The sequence below is a fragment of the Plectropomus leopardus genome, chromosome 22, assembly GCF_026936395.1.
Source record: "Plectropomus leopardus strain MGB_pleo_1.0 chromosome 22, ASM2693639v1, whole genome shotgun sequence".
Lineage (NCBI taxonomy): Eukaryota > Metazoa > Chordata > Actinopteri > Perciformes > Serranidae > Plectropomus > Plectropomus leopardus.
Window position 1 is genome coordinate 20949013 of NC_142197.1, and position 18152 is coordinate 20967164.

Consider the following 18152-nt stretch of genomic DNA (forward strand, 5'->3'; position numbering starts at 1 on the left):
TATGTGTGTGTTTCTGTAGGTACATACCCCAGTGGAAATAAGTCCAACTCACAGTATGTGTGTCTGTGCATGAACAGTATTTTAAATGCACAGTATATATGTACTAGGGATTTCCCAATCTGATCTCAAACACTGATACCAGCGCATTCTTTGACTGATAGGAACTGTGAATATTCAGCTTATAGTGCATCTGATCCTTTGTTTTATGCCAGCTGTCACGCTCCTCCACTCAGCTGTCTCTGCCTCCCCTCTGCTGAGCTCCTGTGTGTGTGTGAGTGTGTGTTAGAGGTGGCTGAGTCCTGATTGCCGCAAAACATCACACACCATAAACAAAAACCCAGTATGAGACTGTTTATATACATTATTTACTGTAGTTATGAACACTTGTATTATTTCAGCTCAGTGTGAGGGTCTCGCATTTTGCCTTCAGCTACAGCGCGTGTTTCTGCGTCGTGCTCCGAGGAGAGGAGGAAAGCAGAGCAGAGCTGAGTTTATTACAACCACACGTAAACCATGCCACTTCAACTGCATGTCTAATGTATTAATAAAGTGCAATCCTCAAAAAAAGATGTGAGGACGACAAAAATAAACACTTAAGGGAGTACAGTTCATTCAGGTAACTTAGACACAAGCTGAAGCAACAAAAGATCTCTTAAAGGGACAGACACTCCCCTGAGACAAGCCAAAACCATTAAAGGGAGGGTTTGTTTTTTATATTTTATTTTGTAAAATAAATCAATAATAATAATAATAGGCAAATGCATTGCAGAGTTTTTCATTTTTGCATATTGTGAAGCACAGGCTACACATTAGACGAATCTTTAAAAAAAATTTAAAGGAGCCTTCTTAAAGTTTGCACAGTGCAGCTGTATTATCTGGAAAAATAGTATCTGGACTCAGTATCGACAGATAATCAATATAACATGACTCGTATTTAGATCACAGGCTAAAAAACGTGAACGGGACATCCCTATTGTGTACATGTAAAATGATGGATGTAGGCCTGTGTGACAGTGAGTGTGTAAGTACTGAGCATGTGACTGTACTGCACTAATAAAAACTCTAATAAAAGCAGCTAAATGCTTGACTGCATTATTTAGGTGGTTATCTCTCTCTCCCTTACACACACACACACACACACGGGAGTGTGTACGACACATTGGGGGAGGCAGTGAAAGTACAAATGTTTACTGTCCTTTCAACACACTCACAGTCACATAAAGTAGACACACATGTGCACACCCACACACATGCTTACAGTGCACACAGTTGTGTTGCTGCTGTTAGTCTGAAAGGAGATTAGAGGTTTCTGATGTAGGTCAGGACTCTCACTCTGTCTGCACATTTAATGTATGCTTCTGCCGCCTTCGCCCGGTGTTCCTTTTCCCTCCTTTTTAGCAATTACATTGGGTTACCGCCAAGTCAAATATGTTGTAAAAAATGCAAGGTATACCTCAAATACATACCCCAAATTCTATCTGAGTGATGTTTAAGTTAATATAAAAACATTAGGTTATCTGATAAAACCTGCATTTGGCAATATTTTTGAGAAAGAGTCTGAGACAGATCAACTATCTCTGTACTTCTTCAGATTTTAGTCAAATATTGCAATGAATTGAATTAAACTAAGGATTTGGGAAGCTTAGATAAGACATTTGCTAAGGACTCCTGTTTTTAAGGACACTTAATATTGGACTTATATTGATCAGTTGGCCAGAAACATGACTCCAAATGGGGCGATACTGTAGCAGCAGGTGTCTGCTTGATGTGTGAGCAGGTAAACCATAACTGTGTTCAGCATTTTAGGGACTGTGTTTTAATGAATCTGTTTAAGTATTTTCTGCCCTCTAGTGGTCAGAATTACTTAACACGGCTTCAATTTAATAAATTTAATAAAAACATACACATATTCTAGGAGTTTTTTAATTCACATGATTTTAAGTACATCAAAAAGTGGACTATTTTCTTCTGTCTTACTATGCATGGTATACTAATGGTTTTCAAAGTCTGACACTGTGGACCCCCTCGGAAAAAAAAAAGAGAGACACCGATGCCTTGCAGAGTTTTGGAACTGAAGCACAGTGTTTGCTTAAACTTAAGCCCTGTTGTTTTTTGCCAAAATTTGTTGATTCTTTTGCAAATTGGCAGTGTTGGGTAGTAGTGAACATCATGTTATTAAACTAGGATAATAACTACATCATGATGTAGCTTAATGGTAGTTAAACTACACTTATATTGGCATAGTGAGGTAGTTAAATTCCTTTTGTTGCCATTTTTGTGTGGTTATCCACCAAAACTACAAACAAATTTAGGCCATGAGAGGGAAGGAATACTTTCTAAAATGTTTATTTACCATTGCTTCTCTATGGAATTAAAATCTCTTTTACCTTAACCAGTCAGAAGTATTGATTATTGCCATTAACAAATGTTATTAACAACAGAGAAGTTTCTGCGTGCCATTTAAGATGTTACATGGCTAACTAAGCAGTGAAATATCTCCGGCTGGAAAACCCCAACTGATGGACACTCTAAATAAAACCAAAACTGACATTCCATGCACTTCCCCATAAATTATGGGGTACTTTATCATAATTATTTATTTAATTATTTGCAGTTTATTTCTTTATTTGCAATTAACTTAACCAAGTGACATTTTTTGCCGCCATGTGACTTTTTTATATCATATTTTGTCACAATTTCACACGTACGTTTATCACACGTACGCTGACAATTTGATCATTTTTAACAAAGTAGTTTGAATTACCTTTTTGAAGTAGCTTTAGTTACACAAACTAGATTTCTCCCTAGAGTAGCTTGGCTGTAGTTTAGCTTCTCCCAGTGTGAAGTCATTGGTAACTTGCAAAGCTCTCAAAGTAGCTTCCCCAACAAATTCAAACCATAAGAAGTGTGCCAAATTAGTTTTTAGCAGATCTCGTTTGCAATGTAAACATGGATAACTATCGATGGATTACTGTGATACTGAGGACAACTTAAAAACGTGATGGTTCTCAGGTAAGTTCTGAAGTAAGGAGCATTTTTTTTTTCTCAATATATCTGAATCTTTATCTTAAGCTTCATGCCTTATCTCCCACATTCTGCACATACTGGGCTCAAATTCAGCAGCCACATAATTTGAAGTCAGTATTTCAAACCTCAGTGTGTTACAATGAGTCAACGGGATTGTCCAAGGCTCCTCCAAATGCAGCAAAACACACCCTTCTTTTATAATTTAACTGGCCATGACTCTTGAGGGCTAGTCACTTGTTTAGGTCTCATGGGTGGGAGCTCAGGATGACGCGGCTGTAAATCCTCTTTGGGGGGATGTCGGCTTGACTTTTTCAAATGGACAGGTCTGTCTTATACATCTTCCGACAGGGGCTTTTAGGGTCAGGTATAATTTTTTCAAACCTGTGAAAACCTCTAATGTACATCCTCCACTCAGCCGCTCGAGATTCTTTGTACTGGCCCACAGTATGAGACTGTGGTTTTACTGGTCGACTCCCAGGTGTGAAAGCTTTTAAGTGGCTGAATGTAAAGCAGATGAGTGGGTGGTGTGTAGATGATATGATGGGATGTGCTGTGGCTCGCTGATCCCTCAGGACGTCATGGAGAAACCCCAGTGTTTGAAGAGACTCACCCAACAGGACAGAAGGTCAAGCTGTGCTCACAGCAACAGTAACAGTGCAGCCTGAAGCCAAAAGGCCTCTCTGTTGTGTGACAGTTGTTATAAACAGAGCCGACCTCTGACCTTTGAGATTTGCATGTAAAAGATGGAGCACCACTGTACAGACACGGCAGGAATGTTATTAGAACAAGACGGTGGAGAGGGAATGTTCTAAGTGCTTGTCAGTGTGTATAAAGGCGTGTCTGTTCGGTGTCAGAGAATAACACATTACACAAAATATCCCACTTCAGTGTCTCCAAATATTCCTACTCAGTGAGCACATGCAAAGAAAAGGAGTGCAGTGTACTTACGGGATGCCGATCTCAAAGATGTTGTTCTGGATTAGCTGCTTCCCCAGCATGATGATGCTGAGCTGAATGCACAGCTCAATGAGGCAGCCCCCTGGTGCACACTGAGGGAGACACACACTTCATTAGTACAATTACTTATTATTACATTGTTATAATTGTTATAATTGTTGTTTCAATTATTCAGTCAAACGGGAAGTAAGAGATACAACAAACCTCTTCCATCCGATAATCGTTAAAGACGTACACGTAATTTCCAGGTCGACCAGCAAACCTGTGGAAAGACACAATAAGGACTGAGAAGCTTCACCTGGATATTACAATGTGTTTTATTTCCAAAATTAATGCAATCAATTGTGTAACAGCATCAATACCATTGCTGCCAACAGAAAACCATGTTTCTCCAAATTTTTTCACATAAACTTAAGGATTAAATATTCCTTTATCTTATTTTTATTATTTACCTCGATAAACTCAATTGGTTAGCTGAAAACGCATCGTCACAAAGCTCAAAACAAACACATGGAAAACCAGCTCAGTCGGCAGAAGAAAATGTTGGCATTGTATGTTAGAAAATGTTGATATTATATGTTACATTATATGTTACATTTGTACGTTTTATGTTTAATATTAAAGGTCCCACATTTTGCTCATTTTTAGGTTCATATCTGTGTTTGAAGTATTTACCTGAAGAGGTTTACATGCTTTAATATTCAAAATAAAAAATTTCTCAGTCTGTCTGCCTGAATATATTATGTCAATATATTCACCGTTTGGCTGAAACGCTCTGTTTTAGCACCCATCTCTGTAAGACCCATTTCCAGACAGCCAAGTCTGCTCAGTGTTTCTGGGTCTTCCACTTCTGTGCTCTCAGTGTGTCTGCACCATCACTGCAGCTAGGAGAAGATTGTAACAAAACTGCAACTGCAGTTTCTATTTCAATATAATAGATTTGTGACATCACAACTTCACCCAAGCCCTGACGGCTCGTTTAGAAGCAATTTCTTAATACGGACTGTGTGGATTTCTCTGTAGATTGAGCAATTTGATACTTTGAGTCTTCACATAGCACGCACACCTACTCCATAAAATAAAATCATGGAATTTGGACAGGTTTCTAAAGTGAGGTATAAAAGTTGACTTTGTCATCAGGAGGTGGAGGGGGTTGTGGACAGCGCGTCACCTATGCAAGACAGCTGCCAAGCTGCAGACCACCACGGGCGCCTGTTTGATACCAACAAATAACACACAGGTTGTTCTTTAGCAAGGCATTGCTGTGTTTCCAGCTGCTTTTAGCCACCATACATGGGTGGTTTTTAGCGACCAATTACTGTTTCCACCGGGGACAGTTTCATGAAAAGTGGTTCTACTTAACCGTGATATCAACTGCTTCTCCAGCTGTGACTGTGCCACTAAAATCCATCTTATTTTAAGCCAAAAATATTATCTTTTCTTGCCTTAACCTAACTACACATTAACCTCAAAATCTGTGGTTTGGAGAAATGCACAATGCTTCGATTGCTACAATTTTTCTGGCAATTCAGTTGGGAAAACAGATATTTTGGAGATACATAGTTTTGGCAGGACTGCAATGCACTTCAATTCAAATAAAAGACTAAAAACAACCATTTTCTTTTCAGTTGCTGTGTACAAATTTATTATAAAATGTACTGTGTATGGTTAATTTTGGGTTAGAAAGGGAAGAAAGAAGAAAGGAAAGAAAAAAAAAAAAAAAACTTAAATAAATTAAAGCTGTGTATGTATAAAAAATGAAATATACGAATTTAGATATGTATAAGGAACTTGCATGATGAGAAGAGATTATGTCAAATCTTTGGTATATATGTAGGTATGAATGTACGAGTGTTTGAATGTTTTGGGTTTTTTTTTGTTTTTTTTTTTGGGTGGCTCAAGTGTACCAAGAGTGCGCACAGTGTATGGTGTAGGTGTTGGTATATATGGAAATTTGTATGTAATATTTTCTTTGTAATCATTGTATGTTGGTACATACATTAATAAAAAAAAAAAAAAAAAAAATATTTGTCTTTACCAATTTAGTAATTATATCCAAATAACTGACGATTATTTATCAAAATTGTGTAAATATTTTGTGAAAGCACATGATACCTACAGTAGTGCTGCAAAATTGATATTGAGATTATTTGTGTAAAAAATATCATGATAATGGATTTGCTCCATATTGCTCAGCCCATTCATGGCCCCCTGAATCGGATGAAAATTGTGAGATTCCCACCAGCATCTCGGGCTGATGAGCATTATGTGTGTATCCACATCAGTGACATTGATGTGTGGAAAAAACAAAAAAAAAAAAAAAAAAAAGGACTGCAATGCACTAATGCACTCCTGCACATGTGAAAGCAGGACTTACCGCCCCTTGAAGAAAGCCACATAAAAGATGGGTGCATATGCATTCATAAACTTGAGCAGGAAGGCTTTCAGGATGAGACGCTCCTCAAAGTTGGTTTCTGTTTTAGGAATCTCTGAAAAACAGGTGAAGAGAAACTGTGAGAGAGACATGACAGTGTTTTGTGAGGACAGTAAGGAGTAGAGACGAACGAATGACTGAGGGGGGTTTGGCTGTCATCATATATTTTTTTTTCTTTTTAAAATGAAAGAGGTTTTTTACAGTGTGTTTCTTTACTTGGGGTGAGGTGGTGATTCTGCCAGTCTGACTCATGAATTTAAGTCAGAACATGATCACTGTGCTGGAAGTAGGTTAAAATACTAGCACTTTTCACACGGCACGCACGTCCGCACGCATGCACACACATAAACTCATACACACACACATTCCCTCTTTCTCACACTTCTGCTTCCCATTATTTTCTTGTGTTTCAGAGGTTTTTGAATATGAATGTAAATGTGGTTGGAACCTCCTGGGATGACTGATGGGACGAGTGGAGCATAAAAACATCAAAGTTTCATCAAACTGTACACCAAGAGGAAGGAAATTCTCTCTCTCTCACACACACACACACACACACACACACACGATGATTAGAAGTAAAAGTGCTGACTTTCTTTAACAAGATGCTTGGGCAGAATTTTAATTATTTATAATCTCTAATTTTTGAAATATGTCATCATAAATCGATTCCCATTAATATCAAGAAAGAATCATAATGAGGCAAAACTCAGCTGGATATTTGACAAATTTAAGTAAGTAACTATTCTATGAGTATTCTTTGATAGGGCCACATTCCTGATGGCATTACTGTTTATTTCAAGGAGATGAAATCAAAGTGAAGCATAACAGCTCATGAGCCCTGGAGTCTTTTCACCCTATGCAGAAGAAATGTCAGCTGAACAAACGTCTTGACAAGATGAGTTATAGTGGTACGGCAATAACAATCTTTTATTACTTACTTATGTCACGCATTTAACCAAAAACCCATTAAAAAAAAACAAAAACACTGACTTCAAGAGGAGGGAACAGAAGGTACAGAAATGCAAACTAATTTCCAGGTTTTAGGACTCATTCCTGCACCACTGTACCACCAATATAACACATTACGCCTTGTTTGGATATTCTGTATGAAACGAGTTTTAGTTTTACAGGATATTATGTTATCTTTGGAAAGATACGAGCCGTTTTCTCTTGCTCCCTGTTGTTGGGCTAAGCTAAGCTAAACATCACAGCTTTGCCAACCTTCATAGTTGGCTACAGACATGAGAGCGGCATCTCTCTTTTATTTAACTCCCAGCAAAAACGCAAATAAAAGTTTCCAAAAAATGTCAAACTATTTACTTAATGATTGAGAAAGAATGACTAAAATTGTTGAGGTCAACTAGTAATGCTTATTCTAACATAGTTTGTTTGGGTTTGTTTCTTGAAGGCACCGCACTACAAAAGTAAATATCGGTATTTCTGTACCTAGCTCAGTCAGCCACAGCGCCACAGCACCGTAGATTTCATCAAGGATTAGAATGACCACCAGGTTGATGATGACCGCAGTGGCCGTCACTGTCACCCTAACATTGGACTTGGTCTCCGGGTCTGGGCTCATCGCCATCAGGGCCGACACTGTGATGCGGTAGATGATGACGCCGAAAACTGCTGAAAACGTCAAGCCAAACTGACAGCAGAAAGGAGGGAAAAAAATTACAATAAATAAGTCATTATTCCACCATATTTGTCTGATCGTCACAGTGCAGAGGCTGAAATGAATATTTCAAAGATCACATCGATGTAGGTCAGTCGTATAGGCATTTATGTACATTAGCTTATCATATACGTGTTTATTATTCCATGTAAAGCACTTTAATGCATATATATACTGAGAAATGTATGATCCTAAGTAGAGCATTAACCTGATTTTTATGTACTAACCATAAAGAGGATAGAGGAAACGTTGATGAAGTATCCAGGAAGACGGTCTTTCCAGGTCAACTTCTCTATGGCAGCCTGACAAGATGGACAGGGGGACAAGGGAGAGGACAAGAGAAGAAAAGTTTGTACAGTGATCAAAGCTTTATTAACATTTGTTAGGATGCAGAGTCGCCCACTGAGACATCAAAAAAGACAAGCGAGGAAGAAAAAAAGCTTTTTCACACGTTTGCATTGATAAATCTTTCAAATATCCTGATGTGAAAAGCATTGTCACAGTCTCCTGTCCTCCTTTCAAACAGTTTGTAAAAGCTGAATGGAGAGTTGAAGCAACAGCAGCCATCTGTATTTCACCGCCTCCACAGGAAGTGTTACCACGTCTCAACAGAGAGACATAAAGGAGCACAATGGCCTGTTATGCAGTCTGCATCCTACTTTTAGAGACCAGCTCGGAACAAATGTTTTTTATTCCTTGGACCCTGGGATTTATCCATTTGTTCAGACACTAAAATGGGCATTTTTGTGTAAACATTGTTTTATTGTTGACATGAAAAACTAGAATTAACACCTTATAGTTGTAAACCTCCTAAAAACCAGTAAAGTTGTAGTTATAGTTTACATCCACGTCTGTAAAAAAAAATGGATGCCTCACACATATCTTTAACCCTGCAGCACAGAAGATCTATACAATCAGCACAGATTCAAGGTGGGCACCCAACAAAGACTGGAGAAACAAAACCAAGACTAGGGGTCCGCAGATCATCGGCCTGGCCGATTATTAAAGCCAATATTTGGCATTTTGCCGATCAGCATTTTATTTTAATGATCATGGATAAAATTAATTATTTAAAAAGTGCAAGGAAATTTCTTTAAATTTTCACTTGACTTTATAAGAAAAGATGCCCGGAACTTATTGTATATGAGATCTAAAGTTTCAGCTTTGATTCACAATACACATTTGCTAAAAGCATTTCAGCAAGTTTTGTGTTGGAGTTTCTTATATTTCAAATTCTAAATGTTAACACAAATTTTTTCATTTTTATTGTAAATACAAATCGGTTCCAAATATCCGTTATCGGTCTCAATAACTACTAATAATCGGTATCGGCCCTATAAAACAAATATTGGTGGACCCCTAACCCAGCTAAAACATAATCAAGGTCATAGATAATTGCCTGATGCCGACCAGCTGACCTTTGACCTCCCTGTAAAGAAGAGCAAAGAACAGCAACAAAAAAGAGGACTGTCTCATTATTTTGTGCTCCTTGTTCATGAAATAAAGACATTTCGACAGTTTTCAGGGTCAGACTACACCCTAAGTCTGTAAACATTTTACTCATCATTGTGCCACTTTTGAGATCAGGGACATGGCTCGGTTCATTTTTGGAGATGCAAAAGAATGCCGAGCATCTGTCTTCCTTAGACAGTGTTCTCAAAGCTAGACAATTCCAAAAGTTCATGATGGTCCGGTGCTCAAAAGGAGGGACCCTTGACTCCACCCTCATACTCTCTCTAACAAGCGTGCACAGCATCGTTCCCTGAACTTAAAACCAGCAGGAGAAGCTGACCTACTTGTGTCAAAAAGAGGAGCTGCTTCAGAGCCTGTTTGTGGTTAAATACAATTTGATCTCCGCAAAAAAACAAAATGAATTCTGTATCTCCATACTCATGCATGTGAACCCCCTCACCCATACACACACACACACATTCTCACAGTGGCAGGCAAGAGCAGGAATTTCACACACAGTCACTGAATGATGTTCAGGGAGTCTGTACAGTAAAAGTCCTTCAATCTGCTGAGTAGGCCAACAGCACCATCTAGTGGATACACTGGCACAGTGCATTCTGAAGTCCACACTGTATTCACACAGACTTTAAAATGTGCAAAATGGGATGACCTCTAGCTCATTTTGTTTGCACCTCACATGGCTGAGGCTTTTGCAGTGGCCAGAGTTCAAGTCCAGTCTGTGGCTCTTTGCTGCATGTCATTCCCCTTTTGTCTATCCTTAGCTATCCTATCAATAAAGGGAAAAATGCCCCAAAAAATAATCTTAAAAAAAAAAAAAGCCAGAAAAAATGATCTTAAAAAAAAATACAAAACCTTCAACTTCATGCAACACACTGTTCTTTACTTTATACTGTTTTATAACACCTGTAAATAGTGCATTTTAATCAATAGTGACAAAACATATATATAGTATGAGAGATGAAATATGTATATTAAGATTTAAAATACGACTGCTGATTTTTTTTGGCCTGTGTATTAATTTCAACCAAGATACTAAAGAGCTTTGCTAGTCATACTTTTTTTTTTTAATTCACAAACACACACCAGGTGATGAACTTGAGGGATCCACTTATTGGAGGACAAAAAAAGACCTTCAAAGTAGAGGTGTCTGTGTGTGATTGTTGGTGGGGACGGCCATCACAGAGAATGGTAGTAGTAAATGGGTCAGGTGTTATATTTGGCTTGTTACCTCCGCTGAGGAAAGCCTAGTGAAAGCCTTCGTCTGGTGACGGAGATCTTTATTTCTCTCTGTCACTTGCCTCCTCAGTTCATCCTCCCTCTCTCTATTTCTTTTTTTCTTTCGTGTCAAAAACATGGTAGTTGTATTGCATTTAATTAGCTGGGAAGCAATGAAAGAATGTGCAACGAAATCATATCAGCATGTTCATATCCATGTGAAAATCTGATGCAGCTGCAAGGACAACCAAGATATTTACCGCGCACACACACACACACACACACACACACACACACACACACACACACACACACACACACACACACACACACACACACGAGGGGTGCATTCATTTGTTCATCCATCATAATTGGTTGCTAGCTGACTAAAACTCATCCAGTGAGCCCAGTGAACAGTGGGTATGAGGTGGGATACACCATGGACAGGTCATCAGGTCATCTTATCCCACAATGCAATGTGTCACATTGAATACATGCAAAAATGACCGTCGTGCCACTAACACCTGTCAATAATGACGCAAAACGATAATGACTCATAGGTTTCAGAAATACTGTCGCTGCTACATTTATGCCTGTGATTCACTATGGTATTTTTCAGGTTTGCTGGCCCTATAGCTCTGAATCTGCTGATTTAAGTCCAGGCAAACTAGCCTCTTTAAAGAAGTATAGAGTGGCCCAGTAATGAGTCCAAAAAACTGAAAATGATTTAGCATTCCAGCACCTCAGTTCCCTACTCTCAAAGCCAATGGGGTTTTTGAGCAGGTTTTTTGGTTTGGTTGAAATAAGGGCAGTGGTATACACAAGCGGAAGAGACTTTCACGTTTTGTTCTACGATACAAAATACGTAAGTAAATATCCCACTCTGAACCTTAAGGCTTTTATGAGTCTTAAAAAAAGATTGTTAATAAGCAGATAAATGTGACTACAGACCGCCGTCGTGTTGTTGTGGTGGCAACGTCAGGTGGAGCATCCATGGTGTAACATTTTACTCCAGATGACTGCATTTAGGCCTAAAAAATCCTAAAAGTGGTGTTCATTTGTGGAGATTATCTTGCTCAACAAACTGTGTAAGTATCATAAATGTTCTTTTTCCAATTTTCTACACTGATCAAGAACCTAATGGAAAAATCCAATTGGCTTTTTGATGAAGGAACCAAGACAACGCTACCGTACACACCTTTTTATAAAACTTAGCCCTCTCTTTGCAGTAGGAAGATTGAAATACTTTTCAAATTGGTGCTACATTATCAGAGAAAACACAGAAAAAGAACTGTGGCGTTCAGTTTTGCTCAAGAGGTAGAAAACCTACAACTACCAGAATGCACTGTGCAGTACCAGACCAATAAATGCTCCCGCTGGTGGTTGACTAATGTATGTGAAGTCGTCTGTTAGACACAATGACGGGCAGGTGGCAACAAATAATCTCGTATAACAGTTAAACACTAAGCTAAAACATGATTCTGAGAACATCTGGGGTGAGAGGTAAGCAGTGCAGTAACAGACTTGGTTTTTATTTGACCAGCACTGCCTAGTTGTAAAATTTGATCTGAGTTCTCTTGGTCCACTTGTATACTTTTGAATACATTCTACGCCATCAACCAGAAACCGACTGAGCCCAGTAGCTATCAGCAGTAATGTAAACAAACAAAAACAGCTGATGAACGTACACTGTGGCCTTAAACAACTCAAACCAACTCTGGTGAAGAAAACAACTCTGTGCCTGTATGTCTATTTCACTTGTTTCATGTTGTATTTCAGTGAAATAAGGACACCAGAGATTTGGTTTGGCAGTTGACAGTTTAGCGTACTTGAGCAAGAGACTGAAAATCATGCCGTCTGTTCAATGAATTTAATATAGGATCGATTTTGAATAAAATCATGAGAGTTACAAAAATTCTCAAAGACACCACTACCTCTGAGTGCTGAAATATTTAAAATGATCCTGTATATATGATCTTATTATAGCTCTTTGACACGTCTCACATTATTAGCACTGACATCTTCTAATTTAAGAAATGATGTGAAAGGTTTTGAAAGAGATCTGTCCGTCACTGAGTACCGGACCCGGCTTCATCTATAAATAAAGCACAAGGTAACAATAATGTAAAAATATCTGTTTGTCCGTCACATTATGACGAGGCACTTTCAAAGTGCTGATTTCCCAGGCGATGTTTTGGTCTGTACATTGAGTAGTCATAAAAATACTGAATACAGAATGAACTGTAATGTCTTGAGATTTGATGTTAAAGCTCACTTCACTGTCACAGGTATAAAATCAATCATGTTTGTGTTTGTGTGTGTATGTGTGTGTATGTGAGAGAGAGAGAGAGGTTTCTGTGTCGCCATAGTGACGTTCCCTAATCTTACCCCTGGCTTCCAGCCCAGCATGCCTCACTCCCACTCAGCCTCCCTCCCTCTGCTGCTCTCCATCCTTGTACTTCTCCAAGTCTCTCTCTCTCTTTATTTGTGTGTCTCTCTCATTGTCTCTGTGTCTTTGTCTCTTTTCATGCCGTGCGCTCTTTGTCTTTTTTAATTTAGTTCTACAGACAGTTGGTTGCAGGTGGAGAATTCTAGTTCTACCAGCACAACAGCAGTTGTACAGACATTTTTTTTCCCAGCAGACATTTTGACTTGACATTGCTGGAAAAACGCAGGTGTAACTAATGGCATTAATTACCATTAACTCTGTTTCATTTCGGTGTCTGTGATCCAGCGAGCACAATAAGCTATCATTAATGTTATTAGTTACACCTGTCTCTGATGAGCTGAAATGCCTGTTAAACATGGGATTACAACAGTTAAAGATAACCTCTCTGTGGCGCTCAGCCCTCAACTCATTCACCTCTCTGGAGACGGAAATATTTAACAGCAGATCACAAACTGATGGTTTCATTTTTTACAAGTAGTTTACTGAAACAGTGGGGCACAGAAGAAAGTAGTGTATTTGCTGGAGGACTATTTTCAGACGTGGATTAGTCTGCATTTAGTTACAAGTGTGTATTAGAGGCTCAAAATAAATTGCAGTGTGTGTGTATGTTTGTGATGATGAAGTAACAGCTACTGTAGCACTGATGTGTTTTTAGGTTTTGCACATTAATGGAGCTGTTAAGCACAGAGGGAGTTTATTTTGGTTTTTTTGAGGGATTTGTTGACAAATCACTAGCAAGGGCCCCCCTTTGTACAGGTCCACCCTATATACAGGCCCCCCAATCCATGGGCCCCGGTGCCACTGCACTGCCTGCAGTCTATATTTAGGCCCCTGCGCCCCAAAACAAACAGACCTGATTTAACCTGGTAAAAACAGTGAAAAAACAGTTTCACGTTAAAAATCAGTGTCTCTCCAACGCTCTTTAGTTGACACGGGGAGGTTCAGGGGCGGTCTGCGAGCCGAGCTGCTGCTACATTAACTCTGCTTGCTGCTCAGATAACTTAAGATCCAGATGTCTGATGACGAAAGACCTTCATCCCAATCTTAAAACATCTTAAAAGTGATAGTGATGTTACTTGAAAGCTATGCTTGAAACAGTAAGGAATCAGTTGGTCTGCAGTGTTTTCATGTCCAGCTATCAGACCAATAGTTGGTGCTTATGGAAAACCCTGAAGTCCTTCTTTAACATGTCATTCTCTATCAGCAGGTCTCAAAATGCCTCAGTAAGTAAATGGTTAATTGATTTTACGTTAATGAAAGTCTTTGCTTTCCTCACATTTTCCCTCTGCTTTGGAAGAAAAACACTCCACCTGTTGAAGTTTCCAGACAACACTGCCCCTGTTTCTGTTGATACAGACTGTATTTGTCTCAAATAACAGGTTCGTCTCCTTCTGCTGAGAGAAAGCACATTCTGTTCCCTCACTGCTGGCAAAAATCTGAAATAACCGAGAAGTTTCATTCCGAAAATGAGACGTCCATCACTGAGAAGACACCTCTCCAAACAAAAACGGCTAGCGTTACAATGAGGTCCATTATTAAAAACCTACTTACAAAACAGTCATCAATCAATGAAAATATTGAATTTAGGAAGCAAATATTTCCTAATATTGACACCGCAGCAGACTGCCTCGAATTAAAACTTTCAGTTAGAACAGATTTCTACCTCATTAGTGGAAGAGAGAAGCTCACATAAGCTCGCACAGAACAGGAAATCTTTCAGTCAACTTCAACCAGGCAACAGACGCTGAAATAACAGCTCTGTCACACATTTAGTTGCACAGAAAGACTTGAGAAGATTACAAAGGCTCAGTTTGTTTCTGTGACTTTCAGATATATGAATTAATGTTAAAAAAAGTTGCACAAAACAAATACCTGAAACTGCAGAAGCCAGAGGATGTGACAGGAAGAGAAGAACAGATAGACAGCAGCCTGCAGGAGAGGAAAACGGAGGAGAGGAGGAAGTGGTAGGTGAGAAGGAAAAGGAGAGGGAAAAAATGGGGGAAAAGAGGAAGTGAAAGAGGAAAAGGAAGGTGAGAGGAGGAAGAGGAAGAGGGCGAGGGGAGAGGAAGGGTTACCGGTATTCCTGCAGCCATGGCAGACAGTAGTTTTTGCCTCCATCTGTCCTTCCCTGTCACTGTCCCGTCCTCCTGCTTATCTGGCTGCAACACAGAGCAGCAGGTTACACACATTGACACACACCAAACACACAATTCCCTCTTCCCACTAACATATTCAGGTAACTAAGGTAGCTAGTAGAGGCAACAAAATTTCAAAAGTTTGCAAATACAGTTAATCTTTACGGATTATACTGATGCCAAATTAATAAAAATACTGTTGAACTGTGACGCCTTTTATCTAGTGTTTCTAGAGTTGTGTGTTTTTGCCAGCCAGGAGTTTGGAATAATATTTTTCACCCGGAGTAGGATGGGAAATCGTCTCAAAAGCGATCTAGCTATAGCCTTGCAAATAGTAACCCTGCAAGACCCCCAGTCTTTGCAAAATCTTACAGAGTGTGTCTTTAGATATGAGAAGGTGTCAGACTTTAGTCTTTTCAAAGTCTTCCAGTGTATGCGAGGCATAATATGTCCAATGATAACTTAGACAAAAAAAACAACCAACGTGAGGCCAATCAGAACAGAGATTTCAGCGTGGCCATGGTAAAACTGTACATAATCAACCATTTCAGTTTCTTGTGAAACTGTGCAGTACTTTTCCATTTTGTTGAAATCTAACCAGCAGATGGCATATGTCTACACTTTCCCTACAGCTACACAAAATAGCAGCTGCAGGATCCTTCAGGTTTCCAACTTTTATCCCAGGATCAGGTTTTGGGGTGGTGTGGCGGGGATCCTGTACCGTGTGAATGAGTTAGCCTGTGGCAGGAAGCCATCTGTCACCAAGGCAAAGTGTATGTGGGCCAACAGGACTCAATGTGATTGACCCAATTTACAGAGGGAATCTAGATCGTTCCTGATCATTAGATTATCACACTGATGTCTGCCGCACGCTTTGGAATCCAAACTATCAGGATGCATGAAGAACCAGCTGACTGCAAACGTGAAGACTGAGCCAGGCGGAAGAATTTCATGGCTTCACTGTTTCTGTCTCCCTCACAGACCGCAGTACAGAATACTTCCTGTATTCATGAGGCTAATGGGAATATATTGTGCGGACTTGTTGAATGTTATATTTTACTTTAAATGTTATGCAGTGAATGAGTTCCCCTGTATAATACCTTTCCATTAGTATTGTTGACAGTCAGGTCCAGCTATGAGAATGGAATTCATACATTGTTCATATTTCATTTAGCAAACACTAACGAGTTTGGAAAACAGGCTTTATGGGAAATGTGGTCCAAAGCAGTTACATTTCTAATCATCCCTACCTCATTCTTTTTCTTCTTCTTCTTCTTATTTTTCTGCTTCCTCTGTCTCTTCTGAAGGAGGATGGTCTCGTATTTTGGCCTCGGATGCTCCTGAAGAAAAAAACAGGAGAAAGAGATAAATACATGTATATTATGTTTATGTATGTGTGTAACTGTGTTTTTTCTGTATGTGTAGTTGTGTATGATTAATGCACCATTTCAGTCCATTCTCTCATGGCATTACAGGAGATTCTGCAGAGGATGACGTCTTTAGTGTTTAGAGTCAGTGGAGGAGGTAATCTGTCCTATTTGTGGCGAGGGGAGAAGGGTGCAGCATGTCTGTCTTTCATGGCAATTCAATTTCATTTCAAATGCAATGAAACTTACACAACTTGGTAAGAAAAGTTCCACCAACTGCAAGACATATATTGCATTATTGTTCAAGCATATATTATGCTTGAACAATAATGCAATGCTTTTTAAAAATAATTTTCTAAAACTTTGCAAATGTCCTGCAGTTTGTGGAACTTGTCTTACCAAGATGTGTGAGTTTAGCAATTTTTTTTTTAAAGCTTGGAAAAAACATCTAGGGAAAAAGAAAAAAAGCTGAGAAAACCATATTTCTAATTATCAAACTACATATCTAAAATTTTATTACAGAATTATCATAATTTTTAATCACTTTTTCTAGATCCTTTCCTTGTTTATTTTTAAACGCTCTTTCTCTTTTTTTAATAATTTGAAAAAATAATAAAATAATTTCAATTAACTTTCTTGTACTTTGTAATTATTTCTTACTAATTTGGGTGTCATTTTTTTCATTGTTTATTGCCTTCTCCCCATGTTTTTGACAGAAACCAAGCCATTTGCTCAGATTTAAACATACTGTTGTTGGCATGCACTCATATAGCAATAGGAATAAATAGAAAAAGCTTTAGCTCTGACAAAAATAATTGGAGGTAGTGCAGGATGGTCCAACATCCTGTCTTGTCATATGGATGATGTATATGTATTTGTGTATATATTTGTGTGTGTGTTTAGTCAGACGGACACACTCATTTGTTTACATTTAATATTAGTACCCACATATGTGCAATAGTAAATTTCTTCAAGTGTGTGTGATTGCGTGTGTGTGTGTTGTACATACCTCGTCCTCCTCGATGCCAGTCAGATCCCAACTGAAGCTCAAACTGATCTGACGGCGCTTCCAGTGCTCCAGGAACAGCACCGCTAAACAAACACAGGAAAAGTCAGATCATTTTGATGAAGATCTGACCAGGTGCATTTGTTAATTGTGGTTTGGCAGTAATCAGATGATCCCTGATCTGACTGCATATAAAATTGAAATACAATCCATACAATGAGGATATTAGAATGGCTTTAGTAGTTTTTTTTTCTGGCATCTCCAACTGTATCTCATGATTGAAAAAGAAAAAACAAGATATATATTATGCTTCAGTTTCTAGTGTAAAAAAAAAGTACTTTCACACCCAACTCATGTTTTTGTCTTCATCAGCTAAAGGTTAAGTGTTTCACTGATTTTCATGAGGGTGGA

General features: G+C 38.8%; 1 protein-coding gene across 2 annotated transcripts in view; it reads right to left on the reverse strand.

Annotated features, from left to right (window-relative positions):
* The window catches only part of ano2b (anoctamin 2b), a 94052-nt gene that overhangs the window by 34059 nt on the left and 41841 nt on the right, over window positions 1-18152 (reverse strand). Inside the window, exons 14-21 of one of the 2 annotated variants that reach the window (XM_042511446.2) lie at window positions 17745-17827; window positions 16619-16708; window positions 15309-15392; window positions 8324-8398; window positions 7868-8069; window positions 6362-6473; window positions 4189-4246; window positions 3976-4076 (exon numbers count right to left, since the gene is read on the reverse strand). In XM_042511446.2, the coding sequence (XP_042367380.1) occupies window positions 3976-4076; window positions 4189-4246; window positions 6362-6473; window positions 7868-8069; window positions 8324-8398; window positions 15309-15392; window positions 16619-16708; window positions 17745-17827 (805 nt within the window). The remainder of the gene's footprint in view (window positions 1-3975; window positions 4077-4188; window positions 4247-6361; window positions 6474-7867; window positions 8070-8323; window positions 8399-15308; window positions 15393-16618; window positions 16709-17744; window positions 17828-18152) is intronic. The other variant, XM_088072666.1, reaches the window with a different exon arrangement.